General features: G+C 44.6%; 2 protein-coding genes across 19 annotated transcripts in view; one reads left to right on the top strand and one right to left on the bottom strand.

Moving 5' to 3' along the window:
* Nucleotides 1-4,104, top strand: part of LOC6523998 (voltage-dependent T-type calcium channel subunit alpha-1G) — an 81,724-nt gene extending 77,620 nt beyond the window's left edge. For 14 of the 15 annotated variants that reach the window (XM_039371872.2, XM_043206891.1, XM_043206893.1 and 11 more), the window contains one exon: nucleotides 25-4,104. In XM_039371872.2, coding sequence (XP_039227806.1) covers nucleotides 25-999 — 975 coding nt within the window. In that variant the 3' untranslated portion in view covers nucleotides 1,000-4,104. The remainder of the gene's footprint in view (nucleotides 1-24) is intronic. The other variant, XM_039371874.2, reaches the window with a different exon arrangement.
* An 83-nt stretch (nucleotides 4,105-4,187) lies between these two features.
* LOC6523997 (neprilysin-1) lies at nucleotides 4,188-16,500 on the bottom strand. Of its 4 annotated transcripts, none has more exons than XM_039371939.2 (9): nucleotides 16,016-16,500; nucleotides 11,312-11,905; nucleotides 8,631-8,729; nucleotides 6,938-7,065; nucleotides 6,745-6,862; nucleotides 5,568-6,574; nucleotides 5,340-5,502; nucleotides 4,955-5,271; nucleotides 4,188-4,891 (listed from the first exon to the last, which is right to left on the bottom strand). In XM_039371939.2, the coding sequence occupies exons 2-9, from the start codon at nucleotides 11,736-11,738 to the stop codon at nucleotides 4,619-4,621; spliced, it is 2,532 nt and encodes an 843-aa protein (XP_039227873.1). In that variant the 5' UTR covers nucleotides 11,739-11,905; nucleotides 16,016-16,500; the 3' UTR covers nucleotides 4,188-4,618. The 4 variants fall into 4 exon arrangements, with proteins under 4 accessions (XP_039227873.1, XP_015045417.1, XP_039227866.1 ...); XM_015189931.3 differs by having other exon boundaries at nucleotides 16,023-16,500; XM_039371932.1 differs by lacking the exon at nucleotides 16,016-16,500 and adding an exon at nucleotides 13,831-14,260.
* Nucleotides 16,501-16,595: the final 95 nt, after the last annotated feature.

The raw sequence follows: 16,595 nt of genomic DNA, 5'->3' as shown, positions 1-16,595 counted from the left end.
TGATTATATTTTCGTTTCATACAGCAGATTAATCCAATCCGTAAGCGCGGCGTGCTGTCCAAGGAGCGCTCACTGGACGAGCAGGCCATCCGTCGACGGAATCTGGAGGCCAAGCGCACCAGCTGCGACTCGCTCCCATGGGGCGGAGATGCCCTCGACTGCCGCAGGGGCACGATCTTCGAGAGCCTCGAGTCCGATGGGGGAGGAGTAGGGGGTGGTGGTAGTGGCGGCGCTAGTGGAGTTGGTGGAGTAGGAGGAGGAGGAGGAGTTTCCTACGATTTACGGAGTGTGCGCAGCGCGGATGTTGGCCATTCGCAGACGGATGGGGATGTGTCCCTGTCGGTGGTCAGTGCGCTGGTGCCCTCCGTAACGACGCCACTGCCCCCACCCCTGTCCTTGCCCATTGTGACGCCCACGTCGACGCCCACGCCCCTGCAATTGCCCATGCCAATGCCAATGCAAATGCCAATGCCAATAACAATGCCAATGACAATGCCGGTGCCGATGCCGATGGCACATCCTCCACCACGAAGACCCTTTGGTTGGTCACAGTCCGTGGACCAAGGATGCATGCGGAGCAACTTGCTCCTCTCCGTTCCCAGATCCTTGCCGCCGCGCAGTCGCAGTGGCAGCACCAAGCAACTGTTCAAACAACAGGCGCTGGACGAGGATGCCGACATGGATGAGAACTCGCTGCTGCTGCCAACAGCAGCTGCTGGAGGCCGATCAGGACCAGGATCGGTGGCAGTCATTGCCTCGAGTTCGCTGGATCTGCCAGATCAGAGCGGCAGCTCCAAGCAGATCCTGCCAGACTCCATCGCACTGGGGGTCAGCAAGTCCGACTCCTCGGACATCCTGCGCATCATCAGCGAACGGAGGCGCATGGATCAGCGGGAGCAGAGGGAGCCCGAGCAGGATCAGGACAACGAGGCGGAAGACAGGGACAGCGACTACAAGGAGCTGCTCCTGGTCAAGTCCCCCCAATCCTCCATGGACTAAATGCAACACACACACACACAAACACTCTGTAGATCGTTACAAGTAGTTATCTCTAAATAGGGCCAGGCTTACAACAATAATGATTACTGTAGTGCTGACTAACAAGGATAATAGCTAGGATAACAGTTAAGATATCCCTGGATTTCGAAATCTCTAAGTTGGTCCACCCACAAGCGAAGGAGCTTACTTTTAACCTCTATATATATACACACATGCATATATATACATATACATATATGTATTCTCCATAATTCAAAAACCTGGCCGCCATTAAAGAATACTTTAGGGAATTTTCTAAAAAGCTATAACTATAGCATTAGGCTCTAGGCATAGAGATCAACGAGTGTGGTTGGAAAGCAGAAATAATGATTATTCGATAGCTAATATACTATAGAGGATGGCGAATGGCATACTCTTAGCCATAAATCAAGAGGAAAACCAGAAAGCCAGAAAACAAGTAAATTAGAATTGAAAGCAAAGTTAAGTAAATTACAGCTAGTAAGCAAAATTGTCAACTGTTTTTAGTGCAATCCTACGGTTTTCATAACTTTAACAAGCAAAACTTATATATGAAGAACTCAAATCTAATAGATCGCCAGAGATCGTTGAAAATCGATGTAGATCGATGAAGATGAATAGCTAAGTTTCAAGTTGATTAGAGTGTTTTCCGTTTAAATGTAGCTGTCGAATACGATGATGGATTATATACAAGTGTTATATGCGATTTACATATATACAGTTATATTACATTTACAGTTACTTATAGGGGATACTGCATTCGAAACCAAAATGATGGAAATTTGTGAACAAAGAATCATCAACTCTGTGATTAGCTCTTAAAGTTTAAACGTTTATATGAGAGGCCGTGCAGACACCAAAACCAAAAACAAAAACAAAACCAAAATCAAAACCAAAACCAATACCAAAAACCAAAAACACAAAAACACAAAAACAAGCGATCTGTATATAGAATGCCTGTATGTAAGCATATGTAATCGAGTGTATTTTACGTAGCTAAGCCAAGGAACAAGCAACTGACTAGCGGAATGATACCGAATCCGAAGAAAAAGCCATCTGAACGAACCCATTGATAAGCAATAGAGAACTGTAGCTCTTAAGATCGTACCTAGCCCACAAACGAGTAAAGCTGCGTTGTTCCAGGGCGGAAAACGGATACGGAAAAGGGGAAAACCATTAGAGGGAAACACATAAGAACCTTGTGCAAACGAATTTACTTAGGTACTTAAACACACACCAACACACACACACACACACACCCCTAACCAATAGCTCGTACGATCTGGTCGACAATCTTCGCTAAATTTAAATACCCTACCCATGTCTGACACTCTATCCCCCCGCCCCCGAGAGGCTTCCAGAACTTCTAGATCCCGCCCCCCGAGGAAAAACAAGCAGACATCCGAAATACAGTGCCAACGCAGTAAGGGTATTCAAGATGTTTATTTTATATAATAAATAATATAATCCCCCAAGCTATCCAGCAATGAGGGTGGTGAAAGATGGCAGCAGGAGCAACTACAAGTGGAACTTTAAAAAGTAGCATTTATAAAGAATGAAAGAAAGAAAGATGGGGAAAACCAAGAGAAACGTAGTAGAAATTTAACGATTAATGTTTAATGACTATATATAGTGTATATATGGAACTATCAACGAATTACAATAGAGTATCAAGATATTTTCTTCAGAAGGCATAATTAGAACCAGAAGGCAAAGGAGCGAGGAACTGAGAAGAACACTAACTTAACACTGTCAATTTTTCAACATGGTCTAAGCTAATTTTTTTCAAGGAAAACCAATGATCTAAGAATGAAAACAATTTTACACTCTTTGTACACACTGTAAAAAAAAAAATAGTAAGGGGCTCTCCAGTTTAGATAAACTTTAAAATCAAACTTAGCAAACGATTAAACGATTCGGGCGAAAGCGAGGAAAAGAAGAAGCAACAAATTTAATTAAACGATAATTTCATCTGTGCCTTTCTCTACGAATATATATATATATATAAATATATATTGAAAATGTATCAGATACTGTCTCTATCTCTTTCTACGCTCCCACTTCCTCTCTCGCACACACACGCACACAATGAATACACCCTGCTCACAATCACACTCACACCAACACAGACACCAAGCAAGCAATGCGAAATGTAACGGTGATGGCAAGCAGTGCCTCGCGTAGCTGAAAATGCAACTCTGCAAACTATTTACGAGGCAGGAAGAAAGAATAATAACGAACAACCAAAATAACTACTTAAGCTAATAAAGAAAGAAAGAAAGAAAGAAATGAAAACCGAAAATACAAAAATCCAAAAACCCAAAAAATGAACGTAAAAATACAAATAAAATTAAAAGCATGAAGTTTATAGGTTAATGCGCTAGTAGTTTTGAAATTTTTTTTTGTAATTTTTTAAACGTAGCCGCTTTGAAGTAAACCAAATGAAACTATATACGTTTTTGGTTTTAGTTGTGTGTGTCTGTTTTTTTTTTGTGCGAAGCGTAAAGCAACTATAAAGAGCGTTTCTTCTTGTTGATTAATAATTAGGTAAATTGCTACAAAACATAAGTTAATTAAACCAAAAAAAAAACCAAAACGAGAGAATACAGTAAAACCGAAAATAACCGGAAAACCAAAGCGAACAGCAAAATTAGAAAAAGTGAGTTAAATTTAAAAATTATTGCCATAACGGCCAACGAAATGCAAGCTAAGCAAATTTGCTTTTAGCTCCATGCAGGTACAAGAGAAACCCCGCCCCAAAAAAAAAACCATTGATTCTTTGCAAACTAAAATAAGCCAATTAAATGTGAAATTGTTTAAGAAGGCCATAAGTAAGCATAACTAAGCACTATCCCCTGCTGCAAGGCCAGATACCGAAACTCTCTCTGTTAGACAAATAGCCAAAAGCCAAGTTGTAATCATTTCGTTGCGTGATCTTTGCGTATAATTTGAATGGTTCGATTGGTTCCACTAGAGATACGTACATATATACTGAGAACACATACTATGTAAAGCAGCGAAACAAAACCAAAAAAAAAACCTAAGAAAACGAGCATTATAAATTAAAGAGAATTTGAAAAGAACGTATACGCCCCGTGTTACTTGGAAGTGATTTAAGAAGATTTAAGGCGGCTCCCAACGAACTTCTCCTAAAAAAAAAAGAAGAGAAATTATGGGTTTCCGTACTGGTTCTTTATTCACGAATATAATGCCGGTAAGGAGGTGTGTGTGAAAGTGCGGATTCGGTGCTTTTTGTGGGCTACTCACGGATAGCGCACTCGTGTACTCGTGTACAGCTACAAACACTTTATAATTCTATATAGCCAGGTATAAAGTACATATGCATTGCAGCGCCATAACGAACAGAAAACAAGACAAAAAACAAATCTGGGGAGACTACACAAAAAATTGGAGCAGCACAGATCAGCAGCTGATCCTCAATCTCATCGCCCTGGTAATTGGTTTTCATTGCTGTTGCTGTTGGTTTGCTGTTGCCGCAGGTGATCTACAGTACTCGTATGGTGTATATCGATATGTATATACTATATAGTATGCGATATAAATATATAAAAAAAAATACATCGACGGCCACGGCGGACTACTACCACACGCTGCACTTTTCCGCCGGATTCATGGTGCTGCCCAGTGGGCATTTGTAGGCGCTGGCAAAGTCGCGCGAATTCGAAAGTGGCCCCAGGACACGTACGAATCCTGGCGAGTGGACCGCTGAGCGGATCTTGGTCAGCGCATCTTCCGGCCGCATGGATCCGCACCAGATTTGGGCATAGTTGAGAAAGAACAACTGATCGTGGGTCATGTTTAAGCCGGGCAGCTGCTGCTCCCGCCCATGCAAGGTCTCCCATTTCTTGTAGGCCTGAAAAAGCGCAGAACTCAATGGGTTTAGGATACGTGGATATATATAACTATATGGACTTACCCGGAAAGCCTGCTTAAGACCGCCGTTGTCGGCGATATTCTCGCCCTGCGTCATCCGGCCGTCCATGAACATGTCCACCTCATTGATCTTGTAGCGCGAGTACTGATCGATGACGCACTGCGTCCGTTCGCGAAAGGCCTCGATGGTGGCATTGTTCCACCACTGCATCATGTTGCCCTCCTTGTCGAACTGCCGTCCCTTGTCGTCGAATCCGTGGGTAATCTCGTGGCCAATGACCACTCCGATGCCGCCGTAATTCAGGGACTTGGGAAAGTGCTGGCTGTAGAACAGCGGCTGCAGGATGCCAGCAGGAAATACTAAGGTACGTACGGAATGCAAAGCAGTAGAATGAATTGGCATTGGTGGATGACTTCCATTGACCCACCTATATCGTTTTTATTCGGATTGTAGAAGGCATTGACCACCGCCGGTTCGGTGGTCCATTTTTCCTTGTCCACCGGCTGGCGAAGAAGCCGCAGCATCTTCTCCGACTCCCATTGCAGAATGCTAAGTACATTGTTGATGAAGTTGTCGGGGACAATGGTTAGCTGAGGAAATTAGGGACTACAGATTTCACGAAACTGTTTATCTATATACACGAGTATATACCCACATTCACGTACTCCTGCTCCAGCTCGGTGGCATTGGTCAGCAGCTCCGGATAGCCGATACGCTCGTTCATGGAGTCGGCCTTCTCTTTGGCCACCGCCCGCGTCTCGTCGTCCATCCAATCGTTCTCGGCCAGCAGTTCGTTGAAGGCCGCTCGTATGGTGTGGATCATCTCGAGGGCCACCTCCTTGCTCTCCTGGTTGAAGTTGTCCCGAATGAAGAGAGCGCCCACGGCGACGCCCAATTTCTTGTTCGTCCACTCGACGCACTGCGACCAACGTGTCCTCTCCGACTGGATGCCCATCAGGATCTTGCGGAACTCCACCCGCTCCCGCTGATACTCATCGATCATGTGCGACATCAAGGACATGACCAGGCGCCACAGCATGTAGTTGTGCACCACCCGGCGATCGGTGTGCGCCAGTATCTTGCCCATTTCGGTTAGATAGTGCAGGCCATAGGTGACCAGCGGCTCGTTCTCCTGCAATGGAATCTGTGGACCCAGGGCAGCCTGCAGATACTCCTGCCACTGCACTTCGGGCACCAGTTCCTGCAGCTCCGGCAGCAGCATCTTGCGATAGACCAGGCTCGTGTCATGGCGATCCGCCTCCGGCAGAGAAACATTCACCAGCTGCGTCTCAAAGAGCACCACCTTCTCCAGTTCGGCAGCGGCGGTGGCCGGATCCGCACCCAGGAGCAGCGCCACCTGCGTCATGTACCGGTGGTAGGCCCTCCGGTCGTTGGCACTGCTCTCCTTCAGGTAGTAATCCCTCGAGGGCAGCGCATACTGCAGTTGGTCCATCTGCAGGATGTTCACCGAGCTGTTCTTGTCGTCGGCGCCCACATACAGCTCGATCATCACCGGCTCGCTGTAGTTCAGCCGCAGCTGGCCCATCAGCCGCTCCACGGAGAGATCCGCCGGCGGACTCCAGTCCCGCTCGATGACCGGCCAGCCGCCCAGGGATTGCAGCACCTGCTTGAGTCGTCCCGTTCCGATTTTGCGGATTTGAGCTGAGAACGGGAAGTAAGGTCTTAAGACAGGTGAGCTAAGCAAAACCCTATTTCACAATGTTAGATATATTATAAACTGGTTTGCGATTGAGAGAATGAAAAAGCGTTAGCTTGTGATAGCAAATTTAAAATTAATTATAAAATAGCTAAACATGAAGAGTTCAACTTACGAATATCCATGCAGCTCTTGAAGAAGGTTTTCGCCTTTATGGTGGCCTTGTTGTCGCGTTCATCTACGGGCTCCTCCAGAACTGCGCGCAGGATAACCTGCTGCTGATCGGACAGGACCTGCAGGGAATTAGGAAGCACACTTAGCCACAAAGTCTTATCGAGGCATATAGTCCAATTGCGAATTACAAGTACCTCAAATGTGCTGATGGAGCTGCGGTCCTCGGGAATGGGATGCATCTTGTTCCACGTGCCGCACGCGTACTGGAAAAAGTCATCGCAGGGATCGGAGTTGAGGTCCATGGCCGAGAGCAGGGAGGCCGCTAGATTTGGATAGTTTAGTTTGTTGTGCGTTAGGCTGGTAGAGTATTCGGTGCCGTAAATCAAAGCCAATGCGGTGGGAAACCCCTCAGCTGGTGTACAATTAGTGCTTCACCCCGTTGAGGCCATAATTTATGCCTTCTTTTGATCGCACCGGCCATAAACTTGGACCACAAATCATCATCGCAACTTTTACGATAAGCGATAAGTAGTTCCACCTCCGCAAAATCCCACGTTTTTCCCCAATGCCAATGCAACTTTTCGGTCACACAAAAGTTACGAATTGAATGCGTAACTAAACTGCCAAGAAGCAGCAATTTTCCGAGATAGACCTGCATTGTTCACGGGTTGCGCTGCCAATCCATAAATCAACGTCATTAAAATGAATTTCATTATCTCGGAAAACTAAGTGCGAAACTCATTAGTGTGCCCCCACCTTCAAGATTTTTCTCACTTCTGGAAACGTCCTTGATTTATGCAGTAGCTCTAAAGGATACCAATAGGATACCTGCTCGCCAGCGAAAATTGCATTCTGGGAACTCGAAGTTACCCAGGATGTTTGTCAGCCACTTAGCAATTTCCCTGATTCACTTGCTTTAATGATTACCAACTGTCAATTGTCCTTATTCAATTCCTGGAAGGTGTTTTTATCCAGAGAATACGAACCACGCCGCTTAGTTCAATTAAGAATCTGATTTGGGTTACCAATTAGGGTGAAGCCCCGAAAAGTATGCTAAGTGGAGCACTCGATTCGATGGCATCGCCCGGTAATTGTGGCCATGTATATTTCAGTAAGTTCCATCTACCAGGACAGGTGTATCTATATACCCTTCCATCTATCCATCCGTCGAACTATCTATCTATCTATCTAACTATCCATCTATCTTTCTATCTATCTATCTATCTATCTACTTGACTATGCATTTCTGTGTCCGTGTATCTAGCGGCATGCCAGGCATGTCAATCACTGTGGCAATTTCCTCGGCAAGTGACTTTGAGGTGTTTGGTTGCCCGCATTGCTTGACATAAGTGCATTTGGAATGGATGAATGTGGGTATACATGTGGGTGAGCAGATGTTCTGGTCCCCATCGGTGGGCAAAATGAGCGGAATATATAGTACCATATACCATATTCCATAGAGCATATCCCGTAGACCGTAACGCACAGCCCTTCAAACGGGCACTTAGCTATCTTAATAGCCGGTGAATAATTTACAACTCAAATAAAAACCGCACATATTGGATGGTCGTTAAAGGCCCTTAACCTACGCCTTCTCCCATCGTTCACTCCATTTGATTGGCTGTTGTATAGTCGAGTTTCTTATAGATGGATTACTGTACTCATAATGAAGGCTTACAAAGATATCTGGTTTCGACATGAGTGAGTTTTACTGTAGTCATTATAGGTATTGGATTATTAAAGCTATTTGAAATGCAGTTTGATTGCAAGTGCAATTCGAATTCCCGTCGGCACATGCATTTGTTTCACTTTGAAAGCAGGGGTTCTTAACTAGCTTTTTAGAAAATCCCCAATACGACACCGATTTTGAAGTGGATCTGAGCTTACCTGTTCTCACGCACTCCTGGCTCATGCAAATGTTATCCTGCCCCTCGTGGGCGTATGCCGAATCCTGGTTCCACCTGCCATTCGGTCTGTCATCGTTGTCTGCAATGAAAGTTGACGGATTTTCAGTACAGCACACGTAGTACAGCAGCACGGCTTATGAAAAATTTGCTTTTAGAAGCGAATGTACAGCGGGAATACGTCGAAAAAGAACTTATCAAGACAACCAGCGATTCGCGGGCCACTCAACTAAATTGAATTTTAATTTCTCATTAAACGACGCGCAAGGAGCTCCTCCTGCTCCTGCTCCTGCTCCTGCTTCTGCTCCTCATCTACATTGGGATCCATCCCACCTGCCCCCTTCTTTCTTCCCAGTTGGCTTTATTAAATTAAAATAACGAAAAGCCAAGCTCGGTGGCTGAATTCCCTCGAACCCCCGTCCACTGGCCATCGATTGCCGCCTGGAAAGGACACATGTTGCATGTCGTCCTTGTCGAGGCTGTCAATAAAAGTGGGATGTTTCCCGGCGGTGGGGGAAACTGGAAAGGTGGAGGCGCGTTGGAAATGGCAGCTTTAGTTATTAATTAAAGCGATTCAGCCAAGCGTCCAACCGTCCAAACGCCCAATCGTCCACCCAGCTAATAACATTTCCCCCGGCGCTAATAGGTTTAAGTGGACCAGGGGAAGGTTCCATGTGGCATGTGGCCAGTGGCAAGTTACTCGGGTTGAATGTCCAGAAGTTGCAGCAATTATGTTTCAGCGAGGGGAATTCCATTATAACATTGACTAGCAGTGAAATCGGCCAGGGAACGGAGATGGAAAGCAATCGATTTAGATATAAATATTTCGATAAAATATTATATCCTGGCTTATTCATTTTTAATGCCTCAATATTGAGAGCGAAATCTATGTGGAATGTTTATGATTAATGGTTATTACAAGACCCTTAAAGCCAACGTAAAATGAGCTATGAGTATTAATAAGCGAAATAACTCGCTGATCTTTAGTTTCTACATATAAACCATTCCAGCAAACTTTGCATGAGCTTACTTTAAGCTCGAAAGGAGAAAATCGATGGGTCGAAAGGGAGGTCGTGGAAATGGAAAAGCCAAGTGGGAAAGTGGGAAAACGAGAGAAAAATCATAGTCAAGGCCAAAGGCCTACCACAAGTCGCTGTTGCCGATGGAAAATGTTGATGATGATGATGCTGGGTATTTACGGAGATGCCGCCAATGAGATATTTTTAAATGGTTTTAAAAAAAAGGGGAAATAGGCTTTGATGGTGCCGCTGCCGCTGCCACGTTAAATGAATTTGGCGCAAAATGTTGAAAACACGTTTTATCATGGTACAAATATAAACAGGATAATGGCCTGTGCAGTGGTGTGCGTGTGGCATATTCAATTAGCATAAGGATTCGATGGAGGAAGACACGATCGATGGGAACGGCCGTTAAAAAATTCATAGACATCCCTATCCAATGCCGATTGATTGCTTTTCGTTTGTATGTACATATATCTTACTTGTTTTTCTTTTTCGGCTGCTCATGTATTTGGTTATTTTTCTCGGTTTTTTTCTCTATTTTTTTTTTGGTTCTGTTTTCTGTAATCGAGGGAGCACATGAACATGTAAATTATGCCCGGACAGACATCCTTCCATGGAGCAGCTCCTGAATATTTCAGTTGCTTGGAATCGCATTATTCTATGTGCCAGCGAACAAATGCAGAAGGGCGTCGAGTCGAGACCGCCCAACAACAACCACCCACCGATAACACAAGATAAGAACGAACAGGGAACACAGTGTCCCTGGCTCTTTGGAAAATTCAAGCCATTCTAGTGTGGCATTAATAATATTTATGTTTGTATGCTTAATATTTCTGGTCAGATATTATAGCGTAGTTATCGCAGCAAACACTGAATTCTAGCTCAATAATCTATATTTGCTCAGTTCAGTTTGTGCATGTTTGCACCACTGTGGTGGCGAGAGCAACTGGCCCACCACAAAAAGGCTGACTGAAGGAAGCGAGTGTTGTCATTGTTGTTGCTGCTTCCGCTGCTTGTTTGACATATTCTGTAATTGAATTTTAAACAAGGCGCATTACAAGAGGACAGGACAGAACGGAGATTACAACACCCCGATGGACCCACAGTGTACCAGTGTGCAAGTGTGCCAGTGAGGCAGTTGCCCAGGAGGCAATGGCATCCTTCAGCCTGTTGCGCTCCATTCCCTGGGCCAAGAGGAAATTGAGTTTTGGCTCCATTTGTTGTGAGTCAGCAGCGGCCAGGCGCTAAATTCAGTTAACATGCCCGCTTGCTGGCCAACAGGGTAGCAGCAAGGGGTAGCGGCATCCACCGAAAGGAATCAGGAGCACAGGACTCGCCTGTTGATTGACTGCTGACCTAGTTGCCGCTCTTCCAGTTACTACTACCAACAGGTGAGGTGTTCCCAACACTTAACACGTTTGCTGCAGGATAATAGCCATTTCATTTTCCGACACTAGTAGATAGCTTTCGGATAGCATAGTAATAAATTGTGAGACAAACGGAATTCAAACTGATAAGTAAATACAAAAAACAGAACTACGTTTTACTCTAGAGCTTGCTAAACTTTAAGCATACTTATAGTAACCTTATTTTGATTTATATTTATTTCATAATTTTCAGATTTGATGGCCTTAACCCTTACCTGGCTCCAGGCGGTACAGGTGGCACCGCTGATGGACGCTGGCAAAATAGATGGCCAGTGCACCAATGGCCGCTCCCAGAACAGTGAAGGCGATGGCCAGGACGAAGAGGCGACGCCGCTGCTGCGACTCCTTGAGCAGCCAGTCGCTGTGGCTCCCGGTGCCCACCACCCCACCGGGATTGACCTGCGCTGGATTCCCTCGCTGGATTCCTACGCCCCCACTGCCGTCGGGCGCCAGGAAAACGACAGTGGGCAGCTTGTTTTGTTGCTGCTGCTGTTGCTGCTGCTGCTGCGTCTGATGTTGCTGCCCCAGGAGTGGCGACACCACCGTGGCACTCAGCTCCTCCAGCGGCGCATTCGCCTGCAGGTAGCCGTTATTCAGCGGCTTCTCGGCGCCGGCCGCTGTTGCCTCATGTTGCTGCGACATCTTCTCAATGGGACGCCTGATTTGTGGACCGGACCGCTGACGCGATCGGCGGACAGGTGAAGCGGTACAGCAGTACAGCGGTACAGCGGTTCGGCGGTTCAGCAGATCAGCAGTTCGCAGTTAGAGCGACAACGCCGGCGACGCTGGCAACATCAGCCTCGATGGCACTGGAAAAAAATCATCATCGTCAAGGTGAGCCATTTGCTTAAAAGAACATCTATACTATAGTTTACAATTTAACTAAGCCATATTTCTATATTTTATTTTTGTTGTTCTATATCTGTTCATTTAAATCATTTAGATAGAAAGGGAGACCATATTTAGGAATATGATTTCAGATTTCTATATTACTTAAAGTAGAGTATAATGATAATTTCTTATCAACGAGTTTCGCGCATGCTTGCTTCACTGTAGGCGGCCTTTGCGTAATTTTATCAGATGTCTGGGTGAATTTAAGACCAGACCGCCGAACACCGGATTCAACCAAATCTTCCGACAATCGAAGCGTGGCCAAATTTCGGCGCATCGAGTCTTCACTGTGCTCCTGGGTGGCTTCAAAAAGTTGGGCGGATCGTTGGGGAAAGAACCGCAGAAGTTACAAGTACCGGCTTCTGAAGTTTCGACTAGTAATGATCTTCTGATATCATCTTCTTCGCATTGTTGTTGTTCTTGGCTTATGTTTTTTGTGATATGGCCAAGTTTTGATTGTTTGTGTTGCTTTTAGTAGTTGTTGTTGTGACATGCGATCAGGGCCAACATGTTTTTCGCGCAATCGCAGCCGGCAACTCAGCAGGGGATGCAAAGCCACACAGTTTGTTGTGCCGCCGACTAAAGTAATCACTGGCTAAAAGGGCCGTTGAAAAAAAGTGAATCTATTCCATTCTTTCCTAAGTCATAACTTCGTGAATTACATTTAGAGTCACCTTTTGGCCAATTCATAGTTGGGCAACTTTGAAACGAGCTGCATTCTCAGCAGTTAGCTATAAGCGTGCTAACTCGTGCTTAGCATTGAATGAGTAAGCGGTTGGAATTAGTTTTAGTTTACGAGACTAGTAAACCTGTCAAATAAACGCTAAATGGTTTTTACGTAAACCCCGATGAGTGTACTAACAAGAAGTGGTTGAGAATGAATGTACTAACAAGAAGTGGTTGGGAACGCACAGCCTACTTGTTTGAAGATGAAAGTAAATACAGTAGTATATGATATGAGATGTTGTATCTTTTATTCACAAATTGAAATATTCGGCAAATGCGAGTATAACCGATATCCACTGTGAGTGGAAGCTCGGATAAATGCGCGTCAAATTTTGCAAAACTCGAAACTAGTTAACCCAGCTCCGAATGGGCAGCGACGCCGACGAAGGCAGCGGGCTATATCTCGTCTATATACTGTCTCCAAGCCGATTTCATTTAATTTGATTTTATCAAAGATCCGATGGCAGATTCGGTGGCAGATGCCAGATAACAGATCGAATGCCCAAATGGGAAATCTAAAGCTACCAATCTCGTGACGCTCTTGAATACTTAAATATTTGAAATTCACAATATTCTTCGCAGCTCGCGATCGTTTTCAAAATTGGGCACTTCTGCCGATGAAGCCACGTGAAATTCGATACAGTCGTTTTGTATTTTCATAATTATTATTTTTCCGCAAGAGGATGAGGATGGTGGTGGTGGTGCTGGTGGAAGCGGAGAAGAAACTCGAACGGAGCGACACAAACTAAAATAAATTAATGCGACCGTCGTTAAATTCGCATCGTATTGCCTACGCGCAGCTGGTTCACAAGCTAAACAAAAACTTTTAAATTCATAATAGCACAGGCAAAAAAAATTTTGGTAATTCTGGCTAGCATACGAGTATAAGAGTAGGTTTATCTGATCATCGTTTCAGTATCACATAAATATGTGGTCTATTAAAATACATCTTGTGATATGCGATAACTTGGCAAACAATTACTGCACAGAAAAAAAATATATACTGTATCTCAATCCTGATCAATATTTCAGCACTGTTATCAAAAACATGTCAAGTCCACCAAGAACTAAATCCCCGAGTTTCTCCCTGATGTGTTGGAATACCATAATGGAATACCTCTGCGATATCAGTTCCAAAAAAAACACAAAGATTCTATGATCTTATTTCTTTCTGTGCACTTTCCGGTTTTTTGTTTAATTTTTGTATAATATTTTAGTGCATTACTTTTTGTTGTTCTGCTGCTGACTTAGTGTTTTATTGTTATTGTTGTTGTTGCTTATTTTATTTGCACTATTTTTTATGATTATTTATGTCTTTTACGACTTTCACTGCCTTTGATTTGATTGTTTGTTTGTTGTTTTGAATTTGCGATTCGCCTGCGAGTGCGGGTGCGAGTGGGCGGGCGCTAGTGTGGCGCTCTCTCTCTTCCACTCACTCTCCGCTTTTTTTTAGTAATATAATTCTTCTACTTTTTCGTTTGTTTGTTTCTTCTTTTTTTTTGCCGCCAAACGCGCGAGGCGACTTTTCGATGCCAACTGAGCGTTCTCAACGCGTGTCCTTAGCTTTTAAGCAGTCGCTGCCGGCGTCGCTGCCGACGTCGCTGTCGACGCTGTCGCCGGCAGCACTAACAACAAATTCAACCAAGTATTGCCAATGGAAGTGACACCCCAGAGGTGTATATTAAATTAATGCCAACTTGGTTACAGAGCCCCAAAACGAATTAAATAATATGGGGCCAGATGCTCGCTCCCAGTTCTCTGCCCGAATTATGTATGGTCAAGCATTAAAGTTTCTCGACTTTCTCAAGATATTTTGGGGCAGATAGCTAAGTTGGGCCAATGCCATTTAAAGAGCTCAGAATCTTTGGAATATCCTTAAACTTGTTAAGGTTCCAAAGTATTTTTAATGGGATATTTATTAATATTTGAATATTGAATTGAATGTATTTCCCTGTACGAAAGGCTACCCATCGACTAGGTGGCCACCCTTTCGCGGTGCAGACGGGACTGGACTGTTTACTCATTACTATGGCGGTACTGCAGGTGCCGCCAATGGACGTCCATTTGGCACGTTCCACACACGATGCGTTCTTATCGCGGTATTTTTGCGGTTTTTGCGGATTTTGCCCGGCTGTCTGCCCCAGCCAGCATGACGCTGTGGTAAGCCATCGATGAATGGCCGGAGCAGCTAGTCCCACAACCCTTAGAGGAACCACTGGCAGGAGCCACAGACCCCAAAGAGAACACACATGACCCAGGGAAGCCGGAAAACCAGACAAGCTGGCAAATCATTGGTCATTGACGTTGGCATTATCAGTGCGTGATCATCGTGTCGTTGTCAATGGGCTGCGGACAGAAATATTAATTACCAACCCGTCCGATAAGTTGGGCGATTATAGAGCACTCCCCCTGCCCAAAACCCCAGCCCCACACACCCCACACACACCCCCCACACACCCCCGACACCACCCATTCAAAACCAAACAAAAACACCCACATTTGCGCCCATCTATGTGTTAATACTTTTGCGACAGGTAATCGTCGAAATTGCGTTACCCAATTTTCGATTTCGATTTCGCTGATTGATGGGTTGTACTTATCCCCAGTCCCCCAAATTTCCCAGCGATCATATATGACCAGCTCGGTGGAATCTCGCCTGGAATTCGGTGGGCAGTGCGGGGATTCCCCCGTCCTTTAACGTTACCAAGCCACCCTTGTCCAGCAACAAAGGCAACAAAGCCATCATTTGGTCGATTTTCGTTAGCTGATTGCTATTCTAGCTCACAAAAATAGATTGAAAGTTTCCAAACACGCGCTTTAAGCTCCAAAAAAAGAAATGGGCGCCCAACAGGTGGCGTGAATACACGGCAAGATAAGTGGTGTGCTTTTGAATTTATCAACTAATTAAATTGCCACTATAAATAAACAGTGTTCCCGTAGTAAAACATGTTTACATATAGATAATCTTTATGAGCGGTGGGCATCTATCGTAAATGCTTCAATTACTATGCACATGTTTACTATCAGTTTATTATATTCCCAGGCCAAACCAATCAGTTGACTTGATAGTATTGAAGTGATAAAAGGTTTCCAGTTTAAAAGTGCACTAATCATCGTCTGCATATGAAAAGTGGCTAATAGGCTTTGACCATCGCCAACATTTTACATCCAAATGTAAGTACCCCTCCGTTTTTTCCAGTGCAGTAGCGTGTGTTGCTACCACAAATAATGTCGGGCACCTTCAATGTTCCTGCTCCGGCTCCCATCCACAAATTCCCAAAAGGACAACGACTCCGACTTACCGGTTACCTGGAATTTTAGTTTTGGCGCAAAACTTTTGGCATGTGCGTTTCAGATTTTCCTTTTCTTCACTATTGACATTGGCGGCTTGTGACTCCTTGGGCGCCATATGGCAGCCACAAAAATAAACGATGGGCACCTCGATGAGCACCGGATTGCACCGAAACTCTTAAGAACAATAACTAAGTGACCACACAAAACGAATGTAGGGATGTATCTATTTATTTATGGCAGTTTTAAATTGTTTGTTTCGCGTTCTATTCTGGACAGTAATTTCAAATGTTTTCTCTTGCCAAGGCTTATTCCATTTGCGTGTTTGGCGTGCGACTAAACATATTTTTAATCGCTTAGTTTGCCGGGCCGGTTAAAATCGAGCTTTTTAAGGCAGAAAGCTCGTTTCGGCGAGAAGAACACTTGTTGAGCGGCAGCGCGCCGATTTCTGCACCTGCAAAGCTAACTAAATTTTCAATAAGCTAGTTTCATAAAATCATCCTGGAATGGAACTAGATACATTAATCTGCTGCCATCGCAGGCGCTTTTCAAAAATACCGCCAACTAGCGGTGGAAACGGGTTTATTTTTG

This window comes from Drosophila yakuba, chromosome X (genome assembly GCF_016746365.2).
Source record: "Drosophila yakuba strain Tai18E2 chromosome X, Prin_Dyak_Tai18E2_2.1, whole genome shotgun sequence".
NCBI lineage: Eukaryota > Metazoa > Arthropoda > Insecta > Diptera > Drosophilidae > Drosophila > Drosophila yakuba.
This window is presented reverse-complemented; position numbering and strand designations above follow the sequence as displayed.

What these genes read in the sequence shown, in the direction of transcription:
- LOC6523997 (XM_039371939.2), bottom strand. Translation starts at nt 11,738, where the DNA reads ATGTCGCAGCAACATGAGGCAACAGCGGCCGGCGCCGAGAAGCCGCTG. An exon ending in CAAGAGCTGCATGGATATTC is followed by an intron (nt 6,575 to 6,744) that starts GTAAGTTGAACT and finishes TCCCGTTCTCAG; the next exon opens with CTCAAATCCGCAAAATCGGA. An exon ending in TCCGAATAAAAACGATATAG is followed by an intron (nt 5,272 to 5,339) that starts GTGGGTCAATGG and finishes TACGTACCTTAG; the next exon opens with TATTTCCTGCTGGCATCCTG.